The 27,069-nt window shown below is 38.5% G+C and overlaps 1 protein-coding gene across 1 annotated transcript in view; it reads left to right on the top strand.

Moving 5' to 3' along the window:
* prkcea (protein kinase C, epsilon a) overlaps positions 1-27,069 on the top strand; it is a 57,980-nt gene that overhangs the window by 7,460 nt on the left and 23,451 nt on the right. Inside the window, exon 2 of the mRNA XM_085171267.1 lies at positions 17,183-17,246. Within this exon, the coding sequence (XP_085027393.1) occupies positions 17,183-17,246 (64 nt within the window). The remainder of the gene's footprint in view (positions 1-17,182; positions 17,247-27,069) is intronic.

Raw genomic sequence — 27,069 nt, 5'->3', positions numbered from 1 at the left:
CAGCCCCGTCCCCTTGGTGACAGTCACTCACCCACAGACACACCAGAGATAGAGAGAGAGAGAGAGATGGGTAGGTAGGAGCTTTTTTTTTGGGGGGGGGGGGGGGGGGTTTCAGGGGTTAAGAAAGGGCAGAGAAAAAAGACGGAAAAACAGCGTTTTAGTTCTTTTAGAAGGAAGAGTGATTCAAACTCAAGGCCTTCAAAGGTAGAGAGACTTAAAGGGTACCCTTGTGCTGCGTGCCCACTCTTCAAGGGAAATTCCTCTTTACTCACCAGCATAATTATGCCGATGATGTATTCAGGTAGTCTGTGAGACACGACATTACAGCATCAACCACTGGGCTCTGTAAATCAAGCCTCAGGCAGGTTTGGACAAGTTTTACTCAGTAACAAAACAGTAATTAATCATTCGTCACAAAATAGAGTTGCTGTTTAGATCGTCATCGGTGTAATGTACCGTTTAGGACACACAGGTTAGTTACACCGCCATTTATGTGTTGTTTTCTGTTCATTATAGCAGCTGTGCTTATTATTTCGTGACTGAAATGCATCACTGGAATATGTTTGAAAATTCAAAATCTGTCTGTGGGATTGACTCGCCCCAAGTGGCCATTAAAGGAACTGCAGTTTTTTTAGCCCTGCAGTTTGGTGGTTTTACTTCACATACACTGCAGGGGAAATTCTGTTGCTTTCTCCATTATTAGCAATTATTACAGTATTGACTGTAAGCTTATATATAGATTTATGGTGGGTTGCTTTTTTTTTAACAGAAGAAAAAAGAAATAGAACAAAGAAGTAATGTCTACAAAAAAATGATACCATGGAAATCTTATTCTGTAAAATAATTTACTCTGAGGCGCTTACATATTTGTGGCAGAGCTTTAGAGTCAAGGGGTGTACGCACAGGAAATAATTCACAGTGATGTGGTGAGCAGAGACCGAGCGATGATGGGCAAAATAACCACTGCTGATATGTTTCTCAATTAAATTAGACAAATACCAACGAGAGTGAAGGATATTGTAGATTCGTGTCCAGCGGGGTGGTGGATACGCTAGCAGTTGCTTAGGTAATTAGAGATTACCTAGGCAACCAGAAGCTTGAATTACCGTTAGTGATTGACTGTTATTGCAAAGAGAACAAATACTTACATTTAGTAAGTTACTTACATTCACAGGGAGGTGCACAATAGCTTACAGCTCAATTTACGTTGTAAGGTTTCAGAATGGTTTCCACTTGCACTCCTTCTTCCAAAATTTCTCCACCAAAGCGATTCTATCTCCAGGTAAAAACTCCAGGTAGTTTTGAGTAACACGTTACCATCACCTTGTTTCCTGCTGTACTGGCCCTGCTCACACTTAGAAATGGCGAAAAAAGAGCCTCATTTTCTTGAAGCCCGAAAGGCGTCCAGACTGCAGACACAGCTCTGCTATTGGTTGAAAGTTACTTTGGATCTGTTCTTCTAAACCTCCACCTCTCCTCACTGTCTCCCAGCTGTTAACAGCCTGTTACCCAGCATGCCTTTCACTTTATTAATGTTACAAGCTGTTTATGTTTAACAGATTATTTTTTACCGTGACTTTTGCCCTTATGATTGTTGTGCATTATTTTATTTATTTATTTTTTTGCAGCAGCGTTTTTATTAAGTTTTAACACAATACAGCCATAAATCAGAACATCTTGTACGTTTAAAGAATATTCAAGCTGTATTGCCAGAAAAAGAAAAAGAAAAGGAAAACACACACACACAGAAGGGCAAGGCTTCTGTTTTGCAGCTTCACAAAACAAAAAGGGAAACATCCTCAGTTTGTTATATTCAAATTCTCGACATGAAGGCAGATGAAGGGCGTCCATATATTCTCAAAGGTCTGGTCAGCAACATTTGATTTATCTATTGGTGGTGCTCAGTCTGTGACTTACGGAGCCCCGCAGGGGACATGGGAGAAAAATAAATTAAGACGGACTTTTGCGAGATCTCGCAAAACAAACTCGGGATCTTGCAAAAGTTGAATTCCAACAATGGCGGCAGCTACTTAGTTGTAATATTACTCTTTCTGGGTCACAAAATACAGTTTTAAGATATTTTGAGGCGTGAATGTAGTTGTGTAAACGTCAGATATCTGCTCGGTTTGTTGGTTACCCTAACGTTGGTTTGTTTTGCGAGATCTCGCAAAAGTCCGTCTTAATTTTTTTTTGTCCCATGTCCCCTGCGGGGCTCCGTAGTGACTGGACTTTCATAACAATGCAGTCAGTGCTTATTTTTGGAATAGTCAAACTAAAAATTGCTCGTTTTGACTTTAATTCTGTTTTTTTCTGAAACAATCTCAAGAGGTAACATTTCAGATCCTACAAGATCCATTTAGTGATTGTTTTATAAGATTATCTGGTATTATTTTTTATTATATTTATTCAATAGTTGTAGATTATTAATTGTGGTTTTATATTATTGTATTTAATTCTAATAACAACAAGGAGTGAGTGTGCACAGTTGCAGGCTGTAATATTCAAGTCAGGCTGGCTATTATTACCACCAGCTTATCGCTTCCTTAGTAAATAAAAAAAAAAAAATAGCTCCAGGTAGTGTTTTTTTAAAAAAAGTTCTCAGTTGACAGAGAAAACAGAGTTGGTGCAAAGGTAGCAAGACGAGTCTGAGGAGGGGGAAAACAGTGGTGATGACTGAGAGAGGACAGGAGATGAGGCGTGGAAGTAAGCTCTGTGTACATGTAAACATGTCAGGCTGGAGGGCAAAGCTGCGAGGCTGCTGGAAGCTTCTGAGACGTGATGACCACACAGTGTAACGTTTCCTCTCTGGGACACAGTCCACGTCAGATGTCAGCCAGCCACTGTTTGACACTTGGCTTCAGCACAGATACACTCACATGCTCCAACACGGCAGCCGGGATTAAAGACCGAAGGGCTACAACTGGAGACCGACCAACATCCGTTTAAAAGATGGTTTAACCAGTTTAAATTCTTTTTCGTTTTACAACTACGAAGCCAAATATTTTAGTACAACATGTTTTATAGGCTCCGTTTGTGCCGGGCAGAATTTATTGCATTGCATATTTCTGAGAAATCTTAAACAAGTGACAAATTCAGACGGTGTAGAGTTTCAGAATTTGTTATATTAGTGTAAATATTGAATTTATAACCATTTTATGTCAGCAGCGACGGCTTTGCAGTTGTTTTTTCATCTCAATCTCAAGAGCGCCTGTCAGGAAATTTCTTCATAATTGACTCTAAGGCGATCTGATCAAAATGTTAATGTCACAGGTCAGGGAGAAGAATATATACCTTGGCTGTGACAGGGAATCCCATTTGCATGAACGATCCTTTTCTGTGGCTACCTCTAAGTACAGTTCCTCTTCTACTTTTCTTGCCTATGGTGTGCCACAAGGTTCAGTTTTGGTGCCTTTATTTTTCTTGCTGTATTTACTTCCTCTTCAACACTTATTGAGCACTTATAAGGACATTTCTTATCACTGCTATGTAGATGATATTCAGTTATATATCTCCTTTAAGCCCCATGATGTTTCCAAGCTACAGATTACCGTCATTACTGTCTATCCGGAACATTGGTGTTACTATTGACTCAGCTCTGACTTTGGATGCCCATGTAAAATCTCTGGTTCGCTCCTGTTTTTATTACTTGAGAAACATTGCTAAGCTGAGTCCCATTGTATCGCGCTCCGAATTGGAAGTTGTCATTCATGCATTTGTTTCATCTCGTCTGGATTATTGTAATTCTTTGTTTACTTGGAGCATCTTTGGAGCATCTGCACGTTGTTCAGAATGCTGCTGCAAAGCTTCTGACCAAGTCCTCCAAGTACTCCCATGTCACACCCCTGCTGATTCAGCTGCAGTGGCTAACCGTTAAATTCAGAATCCACTTTAAGGTTTTGACCTTGACTTTCAGGGCTCTGCATAGACAAGCACCAACATATATAAGTGAACTTTTACATCCATACATTCCCAGCAGGTCCCTGAGGTCATGTGACCAGGGCTTGCTGGTTGTCCAACACACGAGGCTGAAAACAAAAGGCGACAAAGCTTTTGTAACTGTGGTCCCCAGATTGTGGAACTCTCTCCCTTTGAGCCTGAGATCTGTGGACTCCGTGGTCACTTTTAAAAAACAGCTAAAAACTCTTCTTTTTAAACTTGCTTTTGGTTGATTTTTATTTTTAGGTTTTAGCTTCTGTGAAGCACTTTGTGATTTTTATCTTGAGAGGTGCTATATAAATAAAACTTTATGTACTTGGTAATACAATGGCCTGTATTTGTATAGCGCTTTTACTAGTCCCCCCTAGGGACCCTAAAGCGCTTTACACACCCAGTCATTCACCCATTCACACACTGGTGGAGGCAAGCTACAGTTGTAGCCACAGCTGCCCTGGGGCAGACTGACAGAAGCGAGGCTGCCATATCGCGTCATCGGCCCTTCTGGCGGTAGGTGAAGTGTCTTGCCCAAGGACACAACGACCGAGACTATCCGAGCCGGGGCTCGGATCGGCAACCTTCCGATTACAAGGCAAACTCCCAACTCTTAAGCCACAATCGCCCCCCACTTACTTATTTACTTTCTTTACACCCAGTTTGTAAATCAAAAATGTATCAATTGCACAGATGTGGACAAAACATCATCATTTCATAATTTGCCACTTTTTTGCAGCAACATAAGTCAAGCTTTGGCTACAACTTATGTTGTGTATGCTATCAGAATCAAGCGTGTTAATCCACAGAAGGAATTTGACTTACTCTCAAAAAATGTAGACACAAATGGTGACCGTGTAGCCACGGAAGAACAAAAGATTTTTGGCTGTATACACAGTTGGATTTTAAATCCAGTTGTGCCAAAGTGAGGTTGTATTGCTAATGTGTCAGTCTGCGTGCAAATGTCACGGATATATGTGGTATTCAGTTGCACAAAGCTAAAAAAAACCCCACAAAAGTGCAGTGACTCAGTAAATCCATTGAAGACAAGGCGCGGGGTACAGTAAGGCAGTCTCCCGCAGGAGCTAGCAGATAAGTGGGGGAGGAGCTGCATCAAGAGAAGACAGGAAAATGCTAATTAAGTTGGTTGACTAATGGGTTGTTAGTTTGTAGTAAATCTTTTTCAGTGTGTGCGAGAATTTGCCCCATGTGCCTGCTTTCAACATTAGATAGCCATAAAAAGTCTAAATGAGCTGTAGCTGCAGTAGGTAGAAAAGCAGAACAGAGCCATGAAGTCTGTTACCCTGAAGGGGCGTCCACATAGGTAGCCCTGCTTTGTTGCTAATGGTTGGTTGCTCCAGTTAGAGTTTCAAGCCCGGGTTGCCTAGGTAACCTTTTGGTAATTAATTTAGCACCTTGTAATATGTCAATCATCAGTATTTCACTGTCATTGGTAGTTGCTTCAGTCACTCGCCTTGACGTTGAGTCCTGGGCATCGCCTCCGTTTTCTTCACTGTCGTTCAAAGTTGCAGAATTTGACTTTCTGTGCTCACTGGTCACCACGTTGCTGCGAACTGGGGGATGCAATTCTCTCTGAATGAAATCAAGGACAAACATGAAAGTTTTAGTTTTCCAAAGTTCAGCGTTACACTGGGAAGGTTGGTGTCAATATTGTCTCCCACCTGCCCATTTCTGCAACCAACGTTAGGGTAACCAACAAGTATGGTAAAGAGAGCTTGTAATTACCGAGTATGGTATTTGGCACATCTAAATTTGACATTTCCTTAGATGGGGAGGAGGGCCAAAAAATATTTTTATCCTTTAGTGGATGTCAGAGTCGTAAAAAGGTTAAGAACCGGTGCCACTTTGAGGGAATGAACAGCCAGAGGATTAAAAATAGAAAACACTAACAAGTCTTGCTAGCCTCTTTTGCACCATCTGCTGCTACCTCCCAAAAAAATGAAAACAACTGAGATCCACCTGTTTGACTTTATATATTTTGTTGCCTTAAAAAAACCCCAAAACATCCAAAGTTAAAAATATCCTTGAGCACTAACATAATCCTATAGTCACAGAGGCAGCATCATGACACCGTCACCTTGTTCCCCGCCTTTCCACTTTGTCTCTTTCAAGACACGATTATTGTCACAGTCACAGCCACATTGTCATTATACCTTTCTTTATTCCTGACCCCCAGACTCCATTCCCTCACAATTGCTGTTTGTGGACAATGACATCATTGGCCCCACCCCTTGGTGACCTGCTGGTTAAGTAGGACAGTCTGGATTTAAGATATATGCTCACACACAAAGAGAAATATGGTGCACTGCCCACTAAAGCCAAATCAGGACAACCTTTAGTGTGTATGTGTAGGGTGTATGTTTGCTGAGGGTGTTTAATTTATGTTTCCAGTGAAAGGGAAGAAATGGGAAGGTGAAATGCACACTCCATGTCTCCTCTTTCTGTGTGAAACCAGGAGTGCACCTGTATTTCTCTGCCTGTTTTAGCCAGTTTTTCTATGTTATGTATGACTTTAACCACAGTTTTGGTTGTTAAATGTCTCTAAAACTATTGCTTTGGTAGTAAACCCCTTCCTTACACAAGCAGCACATTCATTTGTGTTTCTTTCTGGTGCCAAGCTGGGGATCTTTTACATGTAAGGTGAAATTTATAAACCACTACACTCTGGAGACACTAGACAGAGTTGCGTTTCAATGTCTCGCCATGGGTGGACCTCTGAGAACTGTAGTTACACAAATAACCAAAAGTTATACAGGTATTTTTTTTCCATTTAAGAATTATAATCTTATCAATAATAAGCAGGCTTTATTTTTCAGTTATTATAATAAAAGTGGTTAGCACAGAGTTTATGAACTTATTGGTATTTAATAAAAAATGTCCTGAAAAATAACAGGAAAAAGTATAGACGTAAGTTAAGTAAGGTAACACAGTGATTATATGTGTGTGTCGTTCCCCAGAGGCCCAGTACTTCCACTTTTTGGGAATTATCTGATTAACAGTGGAGAGTAAGGTCACAAATGAAACTACTCTGAGTTTGCCCGTTTGCACGTTTAAGGTCACACGGTTGTGTAATCAATTAAAAAAAAGGTCTGGCAGTTTTATACTTTTGAGTACTCACACACAGACGACTCTTGTACGGCAGCAAGTTATTGTTTTTTTACTCAGTTTTTAAATTTAATATTCTAACTATAATATTCGAATTACTGAGTGCTAGAAATTCCACTCGGTGGATTTTATTTTGGTTTGTATGGAGCAAAATTTTGCCAGCTCCTTATCCTCCTTTATCAGACAAATATATAAATTGGCATCAAGGTTCTCGTTTAGCTGTGCCAGGAAGTAAATTTAAAAAATAATAATAATAAAATAAATTATGGACATGTTGTGAAGCCGTTAGTTTGCCAATTTTCCTATCACAACTATTGCTTAAGAGCATGAAGGTGTTATCAAAAAATCTTACACCTCAATTGATGACACCTCGTTTATCATATGGCAAATGAGAGTCTAAACAAAGGTTTAAAGAACAAATGTAGTGTTTACATGAAAGCTGCCTTTTCAGGAGCTGGTTTAAAAGAGGAGGACCTTCAAAAAGAGCAATGTCTTATATTTAATTGGATATTTCTCCCCAATCGTGCAGCCACCTCGTGTGGCTTGAATTTTTATGAAGTGTGTTTTCATCCAACGGTGACGGCTGTCTGATCTACGGGGACTGCTCATCAGACTGTCTGGATATCACGCACATATCTGGAGTGGTTGTGATCTCTTAAGATGACTGAACGGGCTGGATGATTTGATGGGGAACATCAACTGTTGTAAATCTAATTGGCCTCCTGTCTGACGCTACGGGATTGTTGGAGCGTTGGGTTGTGGTGAGGGGCGGGTTTTGTTGCAGTCTGAACGCAGAATGAGAATCTCTCCCGTCCTCCCGCTTTACCTTCGCTCCGCCGCCGCCGCCACAGCTCGGCTCTTCTTACATTATTAGCCGTCTGTGATGTTGCATTAAAGATGCATGACTCTCATGCTGTCTCACTCAGCGGGGGCCTCCTGTGTGAGTTGAGTTGCTGTTAGAAAGAGGGCCAAACGCACAGACACGCACACAGACACACACATGTTATCGTGTGAATGCGGTCGAGCTCTCTCAAAGCCGAAATTTATTATTTGACAGATGGATGTGGGAGGCTGTCACTGAGACTAAATGCTCCTGAGAGAGACACAGAGAGCCGTCTGGCTGGACAGAGATAGCGAGCTAGCTGGATGGAGAGTGGGAGGGGGTTAGCTCCACAGTATTGATATAATGCAAGCTTTGAGTGCCCTGTCTGCCTGGTTGAGTGCTTGTCGGTGCTGCTGCATATGGTGTGTGTCTTTTATTGTAGCAGTGTGTTTTTGTGTTTGGAGAGCGAGGAGATGGAACCGATGCGAGAGAGTTAAGACTGTACGTGTGTTTAACGCTAACATCTCTCTGAAGTCCATTTTAAAATCCCCAGACGCCTTGAGAGCTCAACCACACTCTGCTTCCTGTTTGTGTGAGTGTGTGTGTGTGTGTGTGTGAGAGAGAGAGAGAGAGAGAGAGAGGGCTTGTGAAGCTATCTATCTCTCTGGCTGTATCAGTGTCCTAATTGGACTAACAAGATTAATGAGGCGAACTAGATTCTCCGGCTCTCCCTCCTCCCATCTTTTGTTGGCGAGGCGGGGAACCTCGGTGTTGGTGTGTGGTTGTGCACGCAGGAGGTTAAATCCAAGTCACATTACAATTAACAGGGCTGGTGACGTGGATGCAATCTCCTGTCACAGTAATGTAAAGTTATTAGTGCTTAAGTGGTCAGTTGATTAATCAGTTGGAGAAAATTAATAAACATTGTTCTCTCCATGCTTTGACGCTTAATCGGCTGAACAGTTAATGATGTAACCAGGAAAATAGCCGGTGATAATTACTTGAGCCATAATATAATAAAGTTTGTGAAGAGACAAGCTTATTCATAAATAACCTAATAAAAATGTCCGTTTTGGCCTAACTTGCCAATTAAAGTCAAATAATCAAGGTATGTCCTTAAAAAAATAAAAAATAAAGATACAGATGATCAGTATTACCTGTAATTAACAAGTACAAAAATAGAAATTAAGTTACATTAAAGAAACATATGGCCTATTGCCTAGGATAGAATACTGTCACCTCTTATCTCATTATAGCCTTAATGTGATCTGATCTATCGCTACATAATCAGCCAACTTTTCCAGCTTTGTTTATCATCTATTATGAAGACAATATGATTAAAAAAAGAGACAATAAGAAAGGAAAAACACAATCTGAGATGATTCTTCACCCATTACACTCATCATTTGAGTCACTGTTGATATAAAAAAATCATCAGAAACAGAGCAGGGCGTTATATTCTGAAAACAACCAGCATAACTGGCAAAAACAACATTTTAGTGGCAAAAAAATATTAGATTTTGCTTTATTAGAGGATTTTTTTAAACATGCTAGCCTCTAGTTAGCCTTTAGAAGGGTAATGCAAGCCTCTGTAGTTAGTTAATGAGATGTTTACAAACATAACGTTACTCAGCTTTCTGAACTAATGAGGTTTTTCAGTCATGTGACCTTTGCTTGTCTGCCATTTTTGACTTGTGACAGCTATGTTGACAATGTAGGCTCAAATAAGGAAAGCCCCGTTCACACGTCAGTGACCCTCTGGCAATCACATGTTGCTAGGGGAAAACATGTGTATTCCCCAGTCAGTTAGCCAAAGCCTTCTTATGATTGTTTTGGTTGCTAGCATGTTGAATGGAAGCGAAGGACTTGTCTGGAAACAAGCTAGCTACTCTCTGAAGTTGCACCTTATAAAACATGTTGGCAAAACTTTTTACTTAGAAGGAGAGCCTTAGCTTTTCGGTTGGAGTCACATTATTTCAAGTTGTCTTACGCCTCGGCTAGCAGTTAGCAAGTATCTGCAGGATCATAAAAAAAGAAAACTACATGCAACTGTGGAAATATGCTAGCTACCATTGCCAACCTGTTGTTTCCCTAGCACATGGTGGCGTCACATCCTAGACAACAGTGGCAGACAACTCTTGAGCAAAGAGTGTGTGATGTCATGTGAGAAACCTCAATAATACTAGTACAATTCTGTTACAACTACATTACAGCCTTTGGATGTGTGAAAGAATGCTTGTAGCACACAAAGGCGCACTTGGTGTCAAAATGTTCCCATTTTTCTGGCCTCACTTTTACATTAAAGGCTCAGTTTTCAGTAGATTCTGAGTTATTCAACCTGATGGTAGTGAGTAAGCCTACAACATGTTGTAGCTTTAAATTTGTATTTTATCTATTTAATTTTTTTTTCTAGCAACAAAATTAATGAGGTAATACCAAGTCAAAAAAGAGCAAGTAATTGTTTTTCCTCCTGATGTTGTCGGAGCTCAGGTTGGTATAACAACCCAAACTTGACCAAATTATTTCTGAGATATTGCACGATTAAACTCACTGATAAGCCTGTTGATGCAGTACAATGCTCTTGTGGCTTCGTGAATAGCTTGAGGGATCTTTCATGGTTCAGAATAGCAGACTCGTGTTACGTTTGTTTAGTCATGAATGGACTGCTGGGCGTTTCGGCATGACACAGTTGATGACAATTCAAATAGAAGTGAGGTTATAATCATAGAAAACAAGAAGTGGTTAACTCTCATGTTTTATAGAGACAGGTGTGCTCGCTTGCTAAAGCAGTAAAAGCAGCTAAAACCTTACTGATCTATCCTCCTTCAGTTTGAAGCAAAGCCAGCATTCACAGCGTCCATGATGAGTATTATTAGGCAGTTTGTGGTGTGTGTATTGTTCATATGCAGATACTGAATCACTGGTTTGTCTTACTGTGATGTAGGAATGCAACTTTTTCGGGCGGTCACGTGATACCAAAATATTGGCTACGTTCACAAACGATGTTGAGTTGTGTTGACTCACTTGTGGTTTGTGATTACCTCAAAAAGTTTTGCAAACAAAGAAACTGTTGGCAGAGCAAGCATGAAATGCATCCAGACTGTTGCAACTCATGCTTTTAGCTTTCTCCATGCTACCTACGCTCACTCCCCAGCAGAACAAGATGAACTGAGTTGAATTGTCTTGTTTTCACCCGATCCACTTTTTGAGGATGGGAATCAGTGGATCCCTACTAAGACACCTGATTTGACTGAGACTGTTTTTAATACGAGCGTAAAAAAGGTCCTTAACAGATGTGTCAAAAGCCAGAAGCCTCATAAAGCCTCAATTATACTCATCACGGACGTGGACAGCTAGAAACCCGACAGCCGAGTAGTCATTCCTGTTATACTTCTTTCAAGTCCGTTTGAAATTCGCTGCCTGTGTGCATGTGTGGTTAGTACATTGTAATGTAAATTCTATGCAGAGAAGTCCGTGTGGTCCCAAAAAAGGCAGGCATGCGAACATGGAAAGCATAAACCCTGCTTAAGCCAGAACTGGCCCATCATAAGCTCCAGTCTGGCCGTCTCGATGGTTTTGCAAAGTGTAAAAACTACAGCGAAGGGGGGTTGGGGATTGGACTTATCACTGTACAGTATTTTGAACCAGGAAATATTGTGTTGTTAAAGGTACAGTGTGGAAAATCATTCTCACAATTCAAGTGCATATTCCTTGCTACAGTGGTCGCTGTGGGACAAACCTGCTTTAGAAATTGAATGTTAGGTGATCGTTCTAATGGTAATGCCCAAAGTGCTCTTTAGACTACAAGTCACATTCATCTACTACAAACAGCGAGCTGTTTATTAATTGGTGGACCCTTTGATGGTAGCTTTGCATGATTCGAGGACCGAAATAATGCTTTTTTAAAAATCTTATAATGGGCCTTGGTTCAGTGGCTCCATAATGTACTGATTTACACATTCAACTATGAAGTGAAGGAGGAGGAGACACAAATACCTTTGGGGGAGGTCATCTGGTGTAAAACTGCCAAATCAAACACGCGGTGCTACCTGCTGTGGTGACCCATTGTGAATGAGGGAGCAGCTAAAAGCTGCTTCACTCAGCCTTGGTTCAGCTTAATTGTCAGCTTACTTTGCTCTGTGTGGCTGTCCCCAGGCTTGCAAGGGTTGCGATGAAGTGTTATCCTGACCTTAAACGACCATATTAGAGATATTCATTCAGGTCATGCAGATCCAGGAGTAGAAAAAAACTGTTTTAAACAGAGTGTTTAGAGCACCTTGCAGCCTGAAACTTCTTTGTTTGAAACTTTGGCCATGCTTCATGTAAGAATCCACTATTATGTTTAGTAACTCCATTGACCTATAAATATTTCTAATTCCTTCAGATTACATGGATGTTCAACTTTACCGTAACAATCAATGTCATGACGATCTGTGGGAAGCGTTTAGATGAATCTACAATCTACAAGTAATGTGGTGATGTGGCCAAACTCTGAGGTTTGGATTTATGGTAAAAATGGTCGTATATAAAAAAGCTGGTATAATTCTGGATGCCTAATTAACCATTGTGCATAGAATACTGTATCTGTCATGGCTTTTATTTTATTGCTTTATAACTGCAATAAACTCTTCTTTTTTCATTTTTTAAGATACATTTGAGTGCATATATGGTCTAAGTCATCCTCCAAAACTCATATCTGTGCAGCAGATGTAGTTTTTGTATTTTAATTGATTTTGGATATGAAAAATGAGCTCGAAGGCACCGCATGGCTCAAGTGGCCAGTAACTGGCGATGTGGAAAGAGTGCCGTTTTGCAGGATGGCGTGCCACCCGAGCGCTAAATCAGTGACGGTGCTGTCCATTTGCTCCACTCTGTTCCAAATCACTCTGCGTCCATCTTTTGGCTGAAATCCCCGCTGAGATGCGCTGTTATGCAAGAGGTTACGTTTGGGGATTAGCACATCATTTTCAAGGGTAGACATGAAGAATCCAATGGCGTTTATAGGTCACAAATCCCCCGCAGTTGCTATGTGTTAGACACACAAAACAAAAGGATAATACTTGCACTCTCATATGTAGTACATCTTTCGAGTCTTTTAGCGTTTTTAGCTTTTACATTGGGATTTTCAGTTAAAAATAAAATGTATGTCAAAGAAATGCAGCAGATCCCCTGATATGACACCAAATGTGTGGCATTTTTCACATTTTTTGCTGTAAGAACAACTAAAATGCACGAAAGCTGGCCTTTTTATGTATTGTTCCATCTTTACTTGACATCAGTAGTACCATAAAATGACAGAAAAGCTGACAACAAGTCTTTGACGAAAGTCATACAGATGAAGAAAATATGAGCTTGAGAGTGAATCAAAAGAAAATATAACACATTAATAAATTTATTTGCATGGGTATCTTTTAACTCTGTGAACCATAAAAATATAAGCAAGCAGCATTTTTGTGATATTTTTAAGGGGACAGGAAATATGTAGGTTAAAAAAATGTGTCATGTTTATTTGTTTATGTCATATTAGTCCAACTGGAGGCAGCAGGACTGTGAGTTTCTGTCCATGTAGCTGTGTGTGTGTTTCTCCATGCACTGTGCCTGATTGCTGTGGGATAGGATGTGTGATGTGTGGAGGTATGGACTCCCTATTTGTTTGTGTTCTTTGTGTCTCATGTTCAGCAATGCATGGAGTCCGTGTGTGCGTGTGTGTGCATGTGCGCTGCTGCCTCCTGTGTGGAAGTCTGACTGTTGCATAAGAGGATCTGCTGCTGTCCCAGAGCTTAACTAAGGATTTAAACCTCTCTTCCTCACTCTCTCTTCCTCACTCTCTCTTCCTGGGTCGTCTGCCTCTCCAGCTCGCTCTGTTGCACTTTCTCCCATCTCTGTGACTGCATGTGTATTGTGGGCGCCTGGTGTTGAATAAGTCTCTGTGCGTATGCAGATCGCCCTTACCCATTAATATTTAAAAGTTTGAAACTGCCTCCCTTTTTGATGGCTGGCTTAACTCATTATAACATGTAATTTTTTTTGTTTCTAATAAAAATAATGATTGATGTGGTGATTTAATCAGCTGCGGTTTTGATTAATTCATTTAATTACACTGACTTTAATTTATTCGTTTTATATAGAGGATGAATGGATTATAACTGTACTGTACATACATCTCATACTGCCTTCATTCCAGACGTCCTCTATCAACTAGTCGCTGTTTTGGCCACTCTAAATATCTTTGAGTATAAGAATAGACACTAATATCTTACCACATTTATATTGTGTAGATACCTTCAGAATTGGGCTTGCTGGTGATCTAAAATTAAAAGGTTTGGATGAGACTTGGATGCGATGTGACTTGTCCAAGATGCCAGTGCTGCAAATTTGTTCGCCATAAACTCACACAAGAGAATGTTTTGCCAAGGTGCTCATTGGACTCTGTGCTGAGGAAGGTTTTACTGGGCTGAGCGTTTTACTATCTCTACTATTTCTCTAATTCTCTACTATATTTATTTCAATTGCATTATGCAGCCATAAACATTTTGATGTTGATGCTGCTCTCTATAATAACAGCAATTTCCCTTACGTTAAAATGCAGGAAGTTAATATTAGAGCTTAATAATCGCCGTATGTAAATGATCTTGTGCTGCACACAGTGGATGAGCAGTGTTATTTAGCAGGAAGGGACACTTGCTATTTGGTTTAGCCTAACTGTTACAGGAAGTTATTGCAAACAGTATGCTGCAAACACAGATGACAACCTGCTCATTTTTTAACCATTGATAAGCTGAAGTTTATACTAAATCTGACTGTATTCCATACAATGTCTGTTCCTTTATTTGCGTTACTAGTGAGTTGCCTTTAACCCATTTTTTTTTCTATTTTGATGCCTTTATTTTCCTAAAGTTTTGAGTTCGGTTTTTCTGAGGTATTTTTTAGATCAGCAAAGTTGACTGAGGACCCGGTCAACCACTCGTCCAGATATAGGACCTCATGTTTTTAAGCCTCGAGCTTGAAAGGTAACGATAGCAAGCTGCATACACACATAGCACATAGGCAACACAGAAACACTCATATCTACTAATTAGTACTAAATACTAGAATTTCAGTCATGAAAACTAATGCAGAAACTTCTTCGATTGTCTGTATGACACAGTAATTTGTTAAATAATGCTCCAAAAGGTCCAAAAGCTTTTATAAAAACACAGCAGTGAAAAATGTGACTTGAGTACATTTTGTACGTACGTATCTTGATTGTGTGCAGTTTATCAGTGCAGTTGAGTTAAAATTAACAAGAAAACATAATCAAATGTCAGCAGTAATCAAGCTGTGATACTGTAGACTGTGTTGAAGTGAAGGTGGTGGTAAAGGTGATGATAATGATGACGGTGTGAGAATACCGATCACACTGGGGAACGTGGTGAGGGGCATGAAGGGAAGGCAGGAAATGGCTGTCCTGTCTTTTAGATAGTCTCAGAGAATAGCAAAACATATCCGTTACACTTCCTGAAGACACAGTCATGACCAAAGACCAAAGATATCCAGTTTCAATCACTTAAAAACAACCAAACCTCTCAATTAGATTTACCCAGACCGAATACTTTACTCCCATCCTCTCACTGGCCGACGCTCTTATTAATATTTTGTACTAGAGAACACATGCATGTGACACTTGTATACACAGAAAACTTTCCAATGGAGAATCCTTTCATGCCGCTGCAGCTCCTGTTTTCTGTCTCGCCTGTCTTCAAACCTCATCTGTCATGCTCGGGAAGCAGATGTGAGTGCTGAAATCTGCTCGCATACACACATTTCTCATGAGACAGGTGTTTGGAAAGGGGAATGACAGACGAGCAGTGTTGAGGTTACATCTTCATCGATGGCTGAATTCCTTTCATACTTGATGTGTAAAGCGCCTAAGTGTGCCCAATTCATCTACCATCCAGCCGCACCTGGGTATGAATGGACGTACCACGACTGGGAATAGCTTGAAAGGTTCACGCAAGCTTACCAGAATTTGGAGATCTGAGTCGACTGATATTTGATACGTAGTTGAACGAGAGCTATAGAGAATAATCAAACAAACGTAAAAATAAGAAAATACTTAAAATTGAGCCTAATTTAATGGTCGATGTCAAACATTGTACATGTTCATAAACAGGGTGTATCAAATAAATAAAACAAATACGCGACTCATGTATTAATGTGCAACACAATATGATAAAAAAAGATTTATGCCCAAAGTACCATGCATTTTTGTTATATGAGCACATGGTAAAACATTAAATTTAACAGATTAGGGTCAAATTAAATTGATTTGATTGGTATACATTCAATTTTTACCCAGTGCATTCTCCTTAATGATTAATTATTTGAATAAATAAACCTTTGATTTTACTTTTTTTTGTTGTTGCTCAAAATTGCTCAAAAGAATTGTAATTGTAACAAGGTGTGTAAAAGATGATTAATTAGTTTTAGTGCAATTCAGCAAGGATGGGAATGTTTAGTTTTCTGGTTGAGTTAGCGAGTACATGCATAGTATCAACAGGAACCACAAGCATCATAAGAAATGCACTACCTAAGTCAAACTCATGTCATGTTTGACTTCAGATTAATGTCAAAAACCCCTGAATTGGATAAATGGAATAAAATGGAAGGATGGAAGGATTCTCTAATCACCCCCAAAGACCTCAGTATAAATGCTGATGCTTTGTATTATGCTAAGCTCTATTTCATTTTACACCATCTATTAACGTGCGTTCTGTACTTTTACATCCTGCTTGAATGTGGTTGTTAAAGCAGCCACGTTATAAAGTGAAAAAGTGAATGCTGTCTGGATGCCGTCCTTGAATTTATTTAATTATTTTTGTTCTACACAAACGCTGCAAAGTGATGGAGACAAACTCACCTCGCCAAAGGCAAAAAAAAGGTTGAGCCAGTACAGCTGTATCACCTTCTGTGTGAAATTTGCTGCTCCACTTACCTACTTACCTAGCTGAAGGACGAATAAAGATAGTGGTGCCTTTGCATTTATAATATGTTGTTTGCAATATATTTGAAAATGCAGATAATTGCTTACATATAATCTTTATGCATAATTGCATTTAATACCAGGAGTACATGGGGGCTAAAAGAGTGTAACCATAATAATATGGAGTGTCGGGGCAGAGTGTAATCTAGTCAAGATAATGACCTCTTGCATGTGCACTGGTGTGTTTGTTTGTGCTGGAGGACTGCCCCCGTGCCGCACTCACGGTTCAGTCGTGTTATTTCTTGCTGATTTACTCTCGTTTCTTTCTTTCTTCCTCTGCACAGATTGACTTGGAGCCGGAGGGGAAGGTGTACGTGGTCATTGATCTGTCCGGATCCTCCACTGAGGGTAAGATCACCACGAAGCACCATTATACAAAGAGGGAAATGCACAAAAATATGCACGCACACATGTGCAAAGCTGGCAGTAACAAACATGGAAAGTTTTTATTCCATTTATAACCGTCTTTCAATACAAATGTAGTTTTGTATAGTATAGTGCTTATTATTAGTGTCAACCCTAAAAGCCCTTACACACCGAGTGCATTGTGAAACAGCGGCACCATTTTAATTCACTTTTATTTATATAGCGCTAAATCAGAACAACAGTTGCCTCAAGGTGCTTTATATTATAAGGTAAAGACAACAACACAATGATACAGAGCAAACCCCAGCAATCAAATGACCCCCCTATGAGCAAGCACTTTGGCGACAGTGCTTCCAAATGCAGTCATCTGAATGGTCAGATCTTCTCATTCACATCTGAAAAATTGGTAAATATTATACATGAAATATTGTCCTCTATTTTAGGTGTCTGGTATGTAAACCCCTTTACGCTAACCTTAGGCGATCAGGATATTTTTGTTTACGAGTGGCAGTCAGGGAACCAAGGAAATATTAATTGTAGCTGATGCTCAACAACTATTCAGTGTTCACTGTCTGTTTTGCCCTTCTCCAAAAGATAAGGGTAGGACTACCTGCGATGACTTAGACCTCACATGGCTGAAGGATTGTGTAATAGGGCAAACATGCCAGTAAGTATTTTCCTTACCCTTAGCATTAAAATAGCATCGAATATTTTCTTTTATTCTGCATTTAGCTCTGTTTTTTTCTCTCTGATATGACTGATATGTTCAGGTGTTTATAAGTATTGCTAAATGTTCTGGCTGTGGGGTCTTAGATCCCAAGCAGGTAGCATAGAGAGGCCTTTAGCTGTGTGTGAAAAACAGCTTTGTTTTCTCAGTGGAAACAAAGGGGGTGATACTACAAAACAGTAAAGCGGTTCGGTGTATGATTAAAAACCGTAGCTCGCTGCCACTAAAATGTTCCTTAGAGTTGAGAGAACTGCATGCATACCGACGGTTGACCAATTTTTGACAAGAGCATGCTAACTTGTGTGGAGGTGAAGAAAAGAGTGTTTACAAGGTGGTAGCGATGTTAGTCGACAGGATTCAGAGGGAGTCAGATACTTCAGGGACAAAGTAAGAGAGGTGAGATTGAACTGGGTTGTGCGGTGGAGAGATACTTGTTAAAATGGGAGAAGAGTGTAGAACATGGAGCTACCAGGCAGGAGGAAAAAGGCCAAAGAGGAGGTTTGTGGATGGAGCGAGAGGACATGCAGATAGATGGTGTAACAGACGAATGTGCAGAGCACAGGAAGAGATGGAAACAGGCGTTGTGCTGTGACAACCCTAACAGGAACATCTGAATAAAGTCTGCATGAATCTATTGATTACTGAAGCTTCTAGCCAGTTTAGTTTTGGTGTGCATAAAAAGCATCTATCCTTAACCCTCTGGATTCCATAAAAATCACTACCCTCTCAGCTTGTTTGTGGCCAAAAATGGCCACCCCTTGTTTACGTTTACAAAATGCTATAAAATTCATATATATTAAGAAAAATTCCCACTTTTTTTTACATGATTTTTTAGATTAGTACCAGTGCTGTTCATGAAAATCAAAATTTCATTCAAATTCATAATTTTAACCCTTTAAATACCAGTTAGATCACATAATCCTAGGAACTCATAAATGGAAAAAATCACAAAACCCCAATTTTTTTCCAAATAAAACATGCCATCTGATTTACTTTCTAACCATGATGGAGGTTAGATGTATAACAATAATTAAAAGTATCAATGACTTTTATACATCTTTGTTTTTTTGTGCAGTGACAGAAAAACATAAAAACTTCCTCTCAGCTTGTTTGTGGCCAAAAATGGCCACCCCTTGTTTACGTTTACAAAATGCTATAAAATTCATATATATTAAGAAAAATTCCCACTTTTTTTTACATGATTTTTTAGATTAGTACCAGTGCTGTTCATGAAAATCAAAATTTCATTCAAATTCATAATTTTAACCCTTTAAATACCAGTTAGATCACATAATCCTAGGAACTCATAAATGGAAAAAATCACAAAACCCCAATTTTTTTCCAAATAAAACATGCCATCTGATTTACTTTCTAACCATGATGGAGGTTAGATGTATAACAATAATTAAAAGTATCAATGACTTTTATACATCTTTGTTTTTTTGTGCAGTGACAGAAAAACATAAAAACTTCCTCTCAGCTTGTTTGTGGCCAAAAATGGCCACCCCTTGTTTACGTTTACAAAATGCTATAAAATTCATATATATTAAGAAAAATTCCCACTTTTTTTTACATGATTTTTTAGATTAGTACCAGTGCTGTTCATGAAAATCAAAATTTCATTCAAATTCATAATTTTAACCCTTTAAATACCAGTTAGATCACATAATCCTAGGAACTCATAAATGGAAAAAATCACAAAACCCCAATTTTTTTCCAAATAAAACATGCCATCTGATTTACTTTCTAACCATGATGGAGGTTAGATGTATAACAATAATTAAAAGTATCAATGACTTTTATACATCTTTGTTTTTTTGTGCAGTGACAGAAAAACATAAAAACTTCCTCTCAGCTTGTTTGTGGCCAAAAATGGCCACCCCCTGTTTACATTTACAAAATGCTATAAAATTCATATATATTAAGAAAAATTTCCACTTTTTTTGACATGATTTTTTAGATTAGTACCAGTGCTGTTCATCAAGACCAAAATTTCATTCAAATTCATAATTTTAACCCTTTAAATACCAGTTAGATCACATAATCCTAGGAACTCATAAATGGAAAAAATCGCAAAACCCCAATTTTTTTCCAAATAAAACATGCCATCTGATTTACTTTCTAACCATGATGGAGGTTAGATGTATAACAATAATTAAAAGTATCAATGACTTTTATACATCTTTGTTTTTTTGTGCAGTGACAGAAAAACATAAAAACTTCCAAAAATGGCCACCCCCTGTTTACATTTACAAAATGCTATAAAATTCATATATATTAAGAAAAATTTCCACTTTTTTTGACATGATTTTTTTAGATTAGTATCAGCGCTGTTCATCAAGACCAAAATTTAATTCAAATCCAGACTTTTAACCCTTTAAATCACAGTTAAATTACATAATTTTAATGATTTACAAAGGGATAAAAGCATAAAATCCCCATTTTTTTTCTAAATAATACATGCAAACTGATTTATTTTCTAACCATGATGGAGGTTAGATGCATAGCAATAATTAAAAGTATCAATGAGTTTTATGTATCTTTGGTTTTTTGTGCAGTGACAGAAAAACAAAAAAAAATCCCTCTCATTTTGTTCGTGGCCAAAAATGACCACCCATGTTTACGTTTTCAAAATACTATAAAATTCATATATATTAAAACATTTTTCTACTTTCATTGACTTGATTTTTTAGATTAGTATCAGTGCTGTTCATCAAGACAAAAAATTTAATTCAAATCCAGACTTTTAACCCTTTAAATACCAGTTAAATTACATAATTTTAATGATTTACAAAGGGATAAAGGGATAAAGGGATAAAAGCATAAAATCCCCATTTTTTTTCTAAATAATACATGCAAACTGATTTATTTTCTAACCATGATGGAGGTTAGATGCATAGCAATAATTAAAAGTATCAATGAGTTTTATGTATCTTTGGTTTTTTGTGCAGTGACAGAAAAACAAAAAAAATCCCTCTCATTTTGTTCGTGGCCAAAAATGACCACCCATGTTTACGTTTTCAAAATACTATAAAATTCATATATATTAAAACATTTTTCTACTTTCATTGACTTGATTTTTTAAATTAGCACCAGTCCTAGTCATGAAAACCAAAATATAATTAAAATTTAGATATTATACGCTTTGAACTGGGTGTGGTTCCCAATCAGCCAGAGTTCACACCCAGTTTCACACCTTGGCTCAGGCGATTAGAGGATCATCAGGGGGTCCCTTTGTCCCTCTTGGGGGGGGGGACACTCCCACCTTCTTGCCATATTGCCAGAATAAATGGTCTGGAAGCTGTTAGGTTTACTTACAGCAGTAGCAACGTCTGCACCTGCATAAACTCCAGGACACGTTTACAAACAGTGTTTGTTGTTGTTTGCGCTGCAGCTGCAGGTTTGAACTGTGCAAAATGTCCTGTGATTGGGGTTTTTTTTTGTTTTTGTTTTTGTTTCTAGAGTTAATATTTTGGGTATGGTCTCTTTTTATGAAAAATACAAGAGTAAAAGTGCTTTTCACATGTGCTTCAAAGCTAAGTTTGACTGGGAACCTCAAAGCTCAATATCCTGCATCCACAGGAATTCACTGCAGCCTATGTAATGTTTGATGCGTCATTATTTATTCCAGTCTATCTTGCAAATACATGTTTGTGCTGCAATGTCATGCACAAACACAAACTATCAGATCCTTAAGACCAAACCTATGTCAAAATTGTTTCATTATATTGGTCCATTGGAGTGTGGTAACCCATCAACCCCACCTAGTGGAAACCAAGAATATTACATGAAATTGCTTGCTTGGCAGAAAATGGCCCAAGGATGTCATGTGGTAGAAAAAATGAAAAACTACAATTTTCATGTGTTGAGTTTAGAATGAAAGCAATTTTACCTAAATTGCATGCTATAGTACTGCCAGTAACAAGGAATCAAAAAAGGTGGTTATAATGGGTTTCAATTGGCCAAAAATGGCCACAATCAGTAAAATGGGAACAATTTGGTGTATAGTGAATATTATTGACATTATTAAGGAGCTGATGTTGAAAAATAAAAAATTTTAATAAAATACACACCTTTGGAAAGTTTCATTCCATTTGCATTAACAGAACAAAAATGGTTGAAAACCGAAAAGTGAAGTGGCCAAAAATGGCCAGATAGAGACCAGAGGGTTAATGTTAATTGTGTTATTGGCTGGGCTCATTATATTTTTCTGCATGGAAAGCAGCCGATAATTTGTAATAATGTGACACGTGTAATGTTCAGCCGTCCCGAATTCCGCCCACATAATGCATTTTATATGTGAAAAGGTCTATCAGTAAGTACTGAATCATAAAAGATTAATGCAACCTATTAATAATAAATCAGTCATCAATTTTATTTCATCATCAGCTCATTGTTTAGCTTTCTAGCACTCAGCTTGCTGTTTTAACAGCATTGTTTTCAGCTGCAGCGGGCGGGTGTTTCTTTTTGTGTGTGTGTGTGTGTGTGCATAAAAAGCTCTAAAAACCCTCTACCCGTGTGAGTAGCTGGTAAACATTGTGGATATTGTAGCAGGTAAACAGAAAGATATTTCCCTTAGGGGTTTTGAGTGAATGTTGCACTCACATCTGCTAGGTGCGAAGACACACAACTCAAAATAAATGATAATGTTGCTCTGTGACTGGCGACCGTGTAAATAAGCACGTCAGCACACTGAGCGATTTTCCGTTGATTAGATGTCCAAAAGAAATGGTACATAACTGGGCTGAAATTGTACTTACAAGCTGGAATTGCACCTGTAATCTTATCATTGCTACATCAGCACTTAAAGTACCGAGCGACTCAAATGCTGTATGAGAGAATGACACGCCATGGTCTTAGACTGCTTATAGAAGGGACAGAGGGCCAGCCGTGAGGTAACTCAGAGGTTCAGAGACTGGTTGACAAACCTACAAACCAAACTTGGTCACGGGAGTTTCAGATTAAGCAATACTGAAACCTCAGACTTGGATTTGAGCAGTTTCTTCTGTTTTTATGGCACTGCCTTGTGTCATTACACCTAACATGCTATCATATGATGCAAGCAAGTTAGTATAGCGTTGTTCTTCTTTTCTAGCCTTGAAGCTCAAAATACAGTTTGATTACCAAAGGACTGATTCATGTTTTTAATAGCTGTTGTATACACATGCAATATCACAAAGAGTATTCTCTCCCATTACATTGTACTCAGTTTTCTGAGTGTTTTCTAACTCATCTAGTCATTAACATCATCAAATGTAAACATAATTTTAGAATGTAAAATGTTAATCAAATGAAAAGAGACAGTTTTATTAATAATTCAAAATGCAGCATGTAGATACTGTATACTGTATAGATAGCTCTCGGGTAGCCCAGAATCTCACTGACTAACTCTGGCATTTAATAGTCTATACCATTACTTAACAGTCTTTGGGCTGAAAAAAAAAAAGAAAAAGAAAAAAAAGAAGAAAAAAAAGAGAAAAAAGAAAGAAAAAAAGAGAAAAAAAAAAGAAAAAAAAAAAAAAACAGTCTTTGGGCTGAAATTGGGTTTTATCATGACATTTATGTTATTTTAGCAAAATATTAGGACTTAAGTGTGCATACTGAATATTTATAAATTATAATCAAGCTGCTCAGGCTAATCTATATTTAGCCGGGGATCTCAAGGGATCTGTGGCAATAAAGCCAGAATTTCTTGGTTCTAGGACTCAGTGTTACGTTATATCAGGAGGAACACCATTTTTAAACACACAGCAGAAGAAAGTTGAAGACAATGAAAATATGTAAATAAATAACATTTAGAAATGCTTTTTAGCTGATTGACGAAATCAGGAAATAGACAGTATCATGGACAGCTTTGCCACTCAGCACACATATAATGCACACTGGAAACAAATACACTAGTGTACTTGAGATTAAATATGTGTGACAGGTAGGAGGCGGGGTCGCGTCGTCCATGTTTTCTACAGTCAATGGTAGCTATCACTACCCGATCCTTAACATATGCTGCTCTCTCCTTACATCTGGATAAGAAAATTAGTAAAGATATTGACCGTATGCTCTTTGATTTTATATGGAAAAACCGTACGCATTATATTAGAAAAACTGTTGTGATGAATAAGTACGAATCAGGTGGGCTTAACGTCTTAGACTTTTCTACTTTAAATAACACTTTCAAAATTAATTGGGCTAAACATTTTCTTAAAAACCCTACCTCTATCTGGAACTTTATACCATATCATATTTTCTCTCGTTTTGGTGGCTTTAATTTTATTTTAAATTGTAATTACAATGTTGAGAAACTTCCTGTAAAGCTTTCATCCTTCCATAAGCAGGTCCTCTTAGCATGGACCCTTATTTATAAACACAACTTCTCACCTCACAAATACCTTATCTGGAACAACAGAGATATTTTATATAAAAATAAATCACTTTTTCTGGAAACTTGGGTCCATAATGGGATCCTATTGGTGGCTCAGCTGGTTAATAAAGAGGGACAACTACTTACTTACAACGACTTTATTGCACTATATAATTTTCCAATCAGTGTTCAGGAATTCTCAATGGTGCTTGGTGCCATACCCTCAGGGACTTTAATGTTATATAAAAACACTGACAGCTCAATATCTACCTCAGTCACTCTCCCTGATCCAGCTGAGTCACCAATAGGAAAAATCTGCTTTTCACAGGAACTTGGTAACAGCAATAAGAGAATACGTAGTTTATTCCAAGAAGATATCGTCTCTCTCCCATATATAATATCTTATTGGAACCGATATGTTCCAGATATCAAGTGGAAGACAGTCTGGATGATCCCCCATAAATATTTGATTGTAAATAAGGTGAAAGAAGTCTCATTTAAAATTCTACATAAATGTTATCCAGCCAGTCACTACATGGTAAAATTTAAAAGGGACATAAATACTAATTGTACTTTCTGTGGGGATCATCCAGAAACTGTGACACATCTTTTTTGGTACTGTTCTTTTACACAGAGATTCTGGAAGGAATTTAGCAGGTTTGTTATTGTCCATATTTTAAGGGATTTTTCTTTACGATGGGAAAATGTTTTATTCTGTTTCTTTAAGTTCCCCAAGAAGTATGATAAATGTTTTTTTATGATAAATTTGTTAATACTTTTAGCTAAATTTTTTATCCATAAATGTAAGTTTACTAACAAAACACCATATTTCTGTCATTTTTTTAAGGATGTGGAAATGTACATTCAATCAATATCAGACTCCACCAACAAAAAGGCTCTCAAAACAATATATGTATGTGAATTTTTGCGTGTATTCTTATAATTGTTACCTTTTTCTTTTACCCCTGGCTTTTTGTGTTCATGTTCTGTTTTGTATACTTCATCTGTTCGTATGTTGTATACTCATTGTTTGTTAAATAAAGTTAAAAAAAATAAATAAAAAAAAATCACTACCCGATCCGTACCGGAAACCCGATCGGTACCCCGCATGCGCAAATCTTACGTCACTTCCTCTCTTTGCCAACATTGCGACATTCAATATATTTGAATGATACGGTTAGCGCCCAGTTAGCTCCTAGCATTTTTCAACAGCTCTGCCTCCATTTCGACTGCCCGGGACATTTAAACAATGGATAATCCGTATACAAACAAATTCATGCTTTTCTCCTCAACAGAGAGCGTTCCCCGATTGAACAAAAGCGCCGTAAAATAAGAAGAATGGCGCCTAATTACAGACTTAATAATATTGACTTAGCAATGTGTCACGTGAAGATTCATCAGCCAGATTAAGTGTTTACTGACAATTGACAGTGATAGCGGACATCATCATCACTATTCCAGTCAATCCTCTCCACACAGACAAGCATAAACACACTCGACTATCACTAAATCAAATTTAACACACGTTTGTAATGACGCCAATTCAGTTTACAATAGGGTTCATTCGCTCGGTCAGCAGGTGGCAGTATCCTCGTACACTGGGGAGTAAACTGCCATTAAATGAACAGAAGAAGAAGAAAACATCTGCACATCCGCAGTACGGATCGGTGAGTCACGGATGTCACTACCCGATCCGTACCGGAAACCCGATCGGTACCCCGCATGCGCAAATCTTACGTCACTTCCTCTCTTTGCCAACATTACGACATTCAATATATTTGAATGATACGGTTAGCGCCCAGTTAGCTCCTAGCATTTCTCAACAGCTCTGCCTCCTTTTCGACTGCCCGGGACATTTAAACAATGGATAATCCGTATACAAACAAATTCATGCTTTTCTCCTCAACAGAGAGTGTTCCCCGATTGAACAACAGCGCCGTAAAATAAGAAGAATGGCGCCTTATTACAGACTTAATAATATTGATTTAGCAATGTGTCACGTGAAGATTCATCAGCCAGATTAAGTGTTTACTGACAATTGACAGTGATAGCGGACATCATCAACACTATTCCAGTCAATCCTCTCAACACAGACAAGCATAAACATACTCGACTATCACTAAATCAAATTTAACACGCGTTTGTAATGACGCCAATTCAGTTTACAATAGGGTTCATTCGCTCGGTCAGCAGGTGGCAGTATCCTCATACACTGGGGAGTAAACTGCCATTAAACCAACAGAGGAAGAAGAAAACATCTGCACATGCGCGGTACGGATTGGGTAGACCCGATTTGTACGGTCCGACTTTGCACATGCGCGGTAAGGATCGGGGAGTCCCGATCCGTAACTATCTTTTTATTTTTCGTTTTTGTCTACATTGTACTGAAATGCTTCATTATTGCAAACATTTTAAGATATACTTATTATTCTTAACATCTTAACTGATACGCTGACCCATAACTATCGTAAAACGCTACGACCGGAAGTAGACACCTTTCGCACATGCGGGGTACCGATCGGGTTTCCGGTACGGATCGGGTAGCGACAGTCGCTACCCGATCCGTACCGGAAACCCGATCGGTACCCCGCATGCGCAAATCTTACGTCACTTCCTCTCTTTGCCAGCATTGCGACATTCAATATATTTGAATGATACGGTTAGCGCCCAGTTAGCTCCTAGCATTTCTCAACAGCTCTGCCTCCTTTTCGACTATCGGG

This window comes from Neolamprologus multifasciatus, chromosome 8 (assembly GCF_963576455.1).
Source record: "Neolamprologus multifasciatus chromosome 8, fNeoMul1.2, whole genome shotgun sequence".
Taxonomy (NCBI): domain Eukaryota; kingdom Metazoa; phylum Chordata; class Actinopteri; order Cichliformes; family Cichlidae; genus Neolamprologus; species Neolamprologus multifasciatus.
This window is presented reverse-complemented; position numbering and strand designations above follow the sequence as displayed.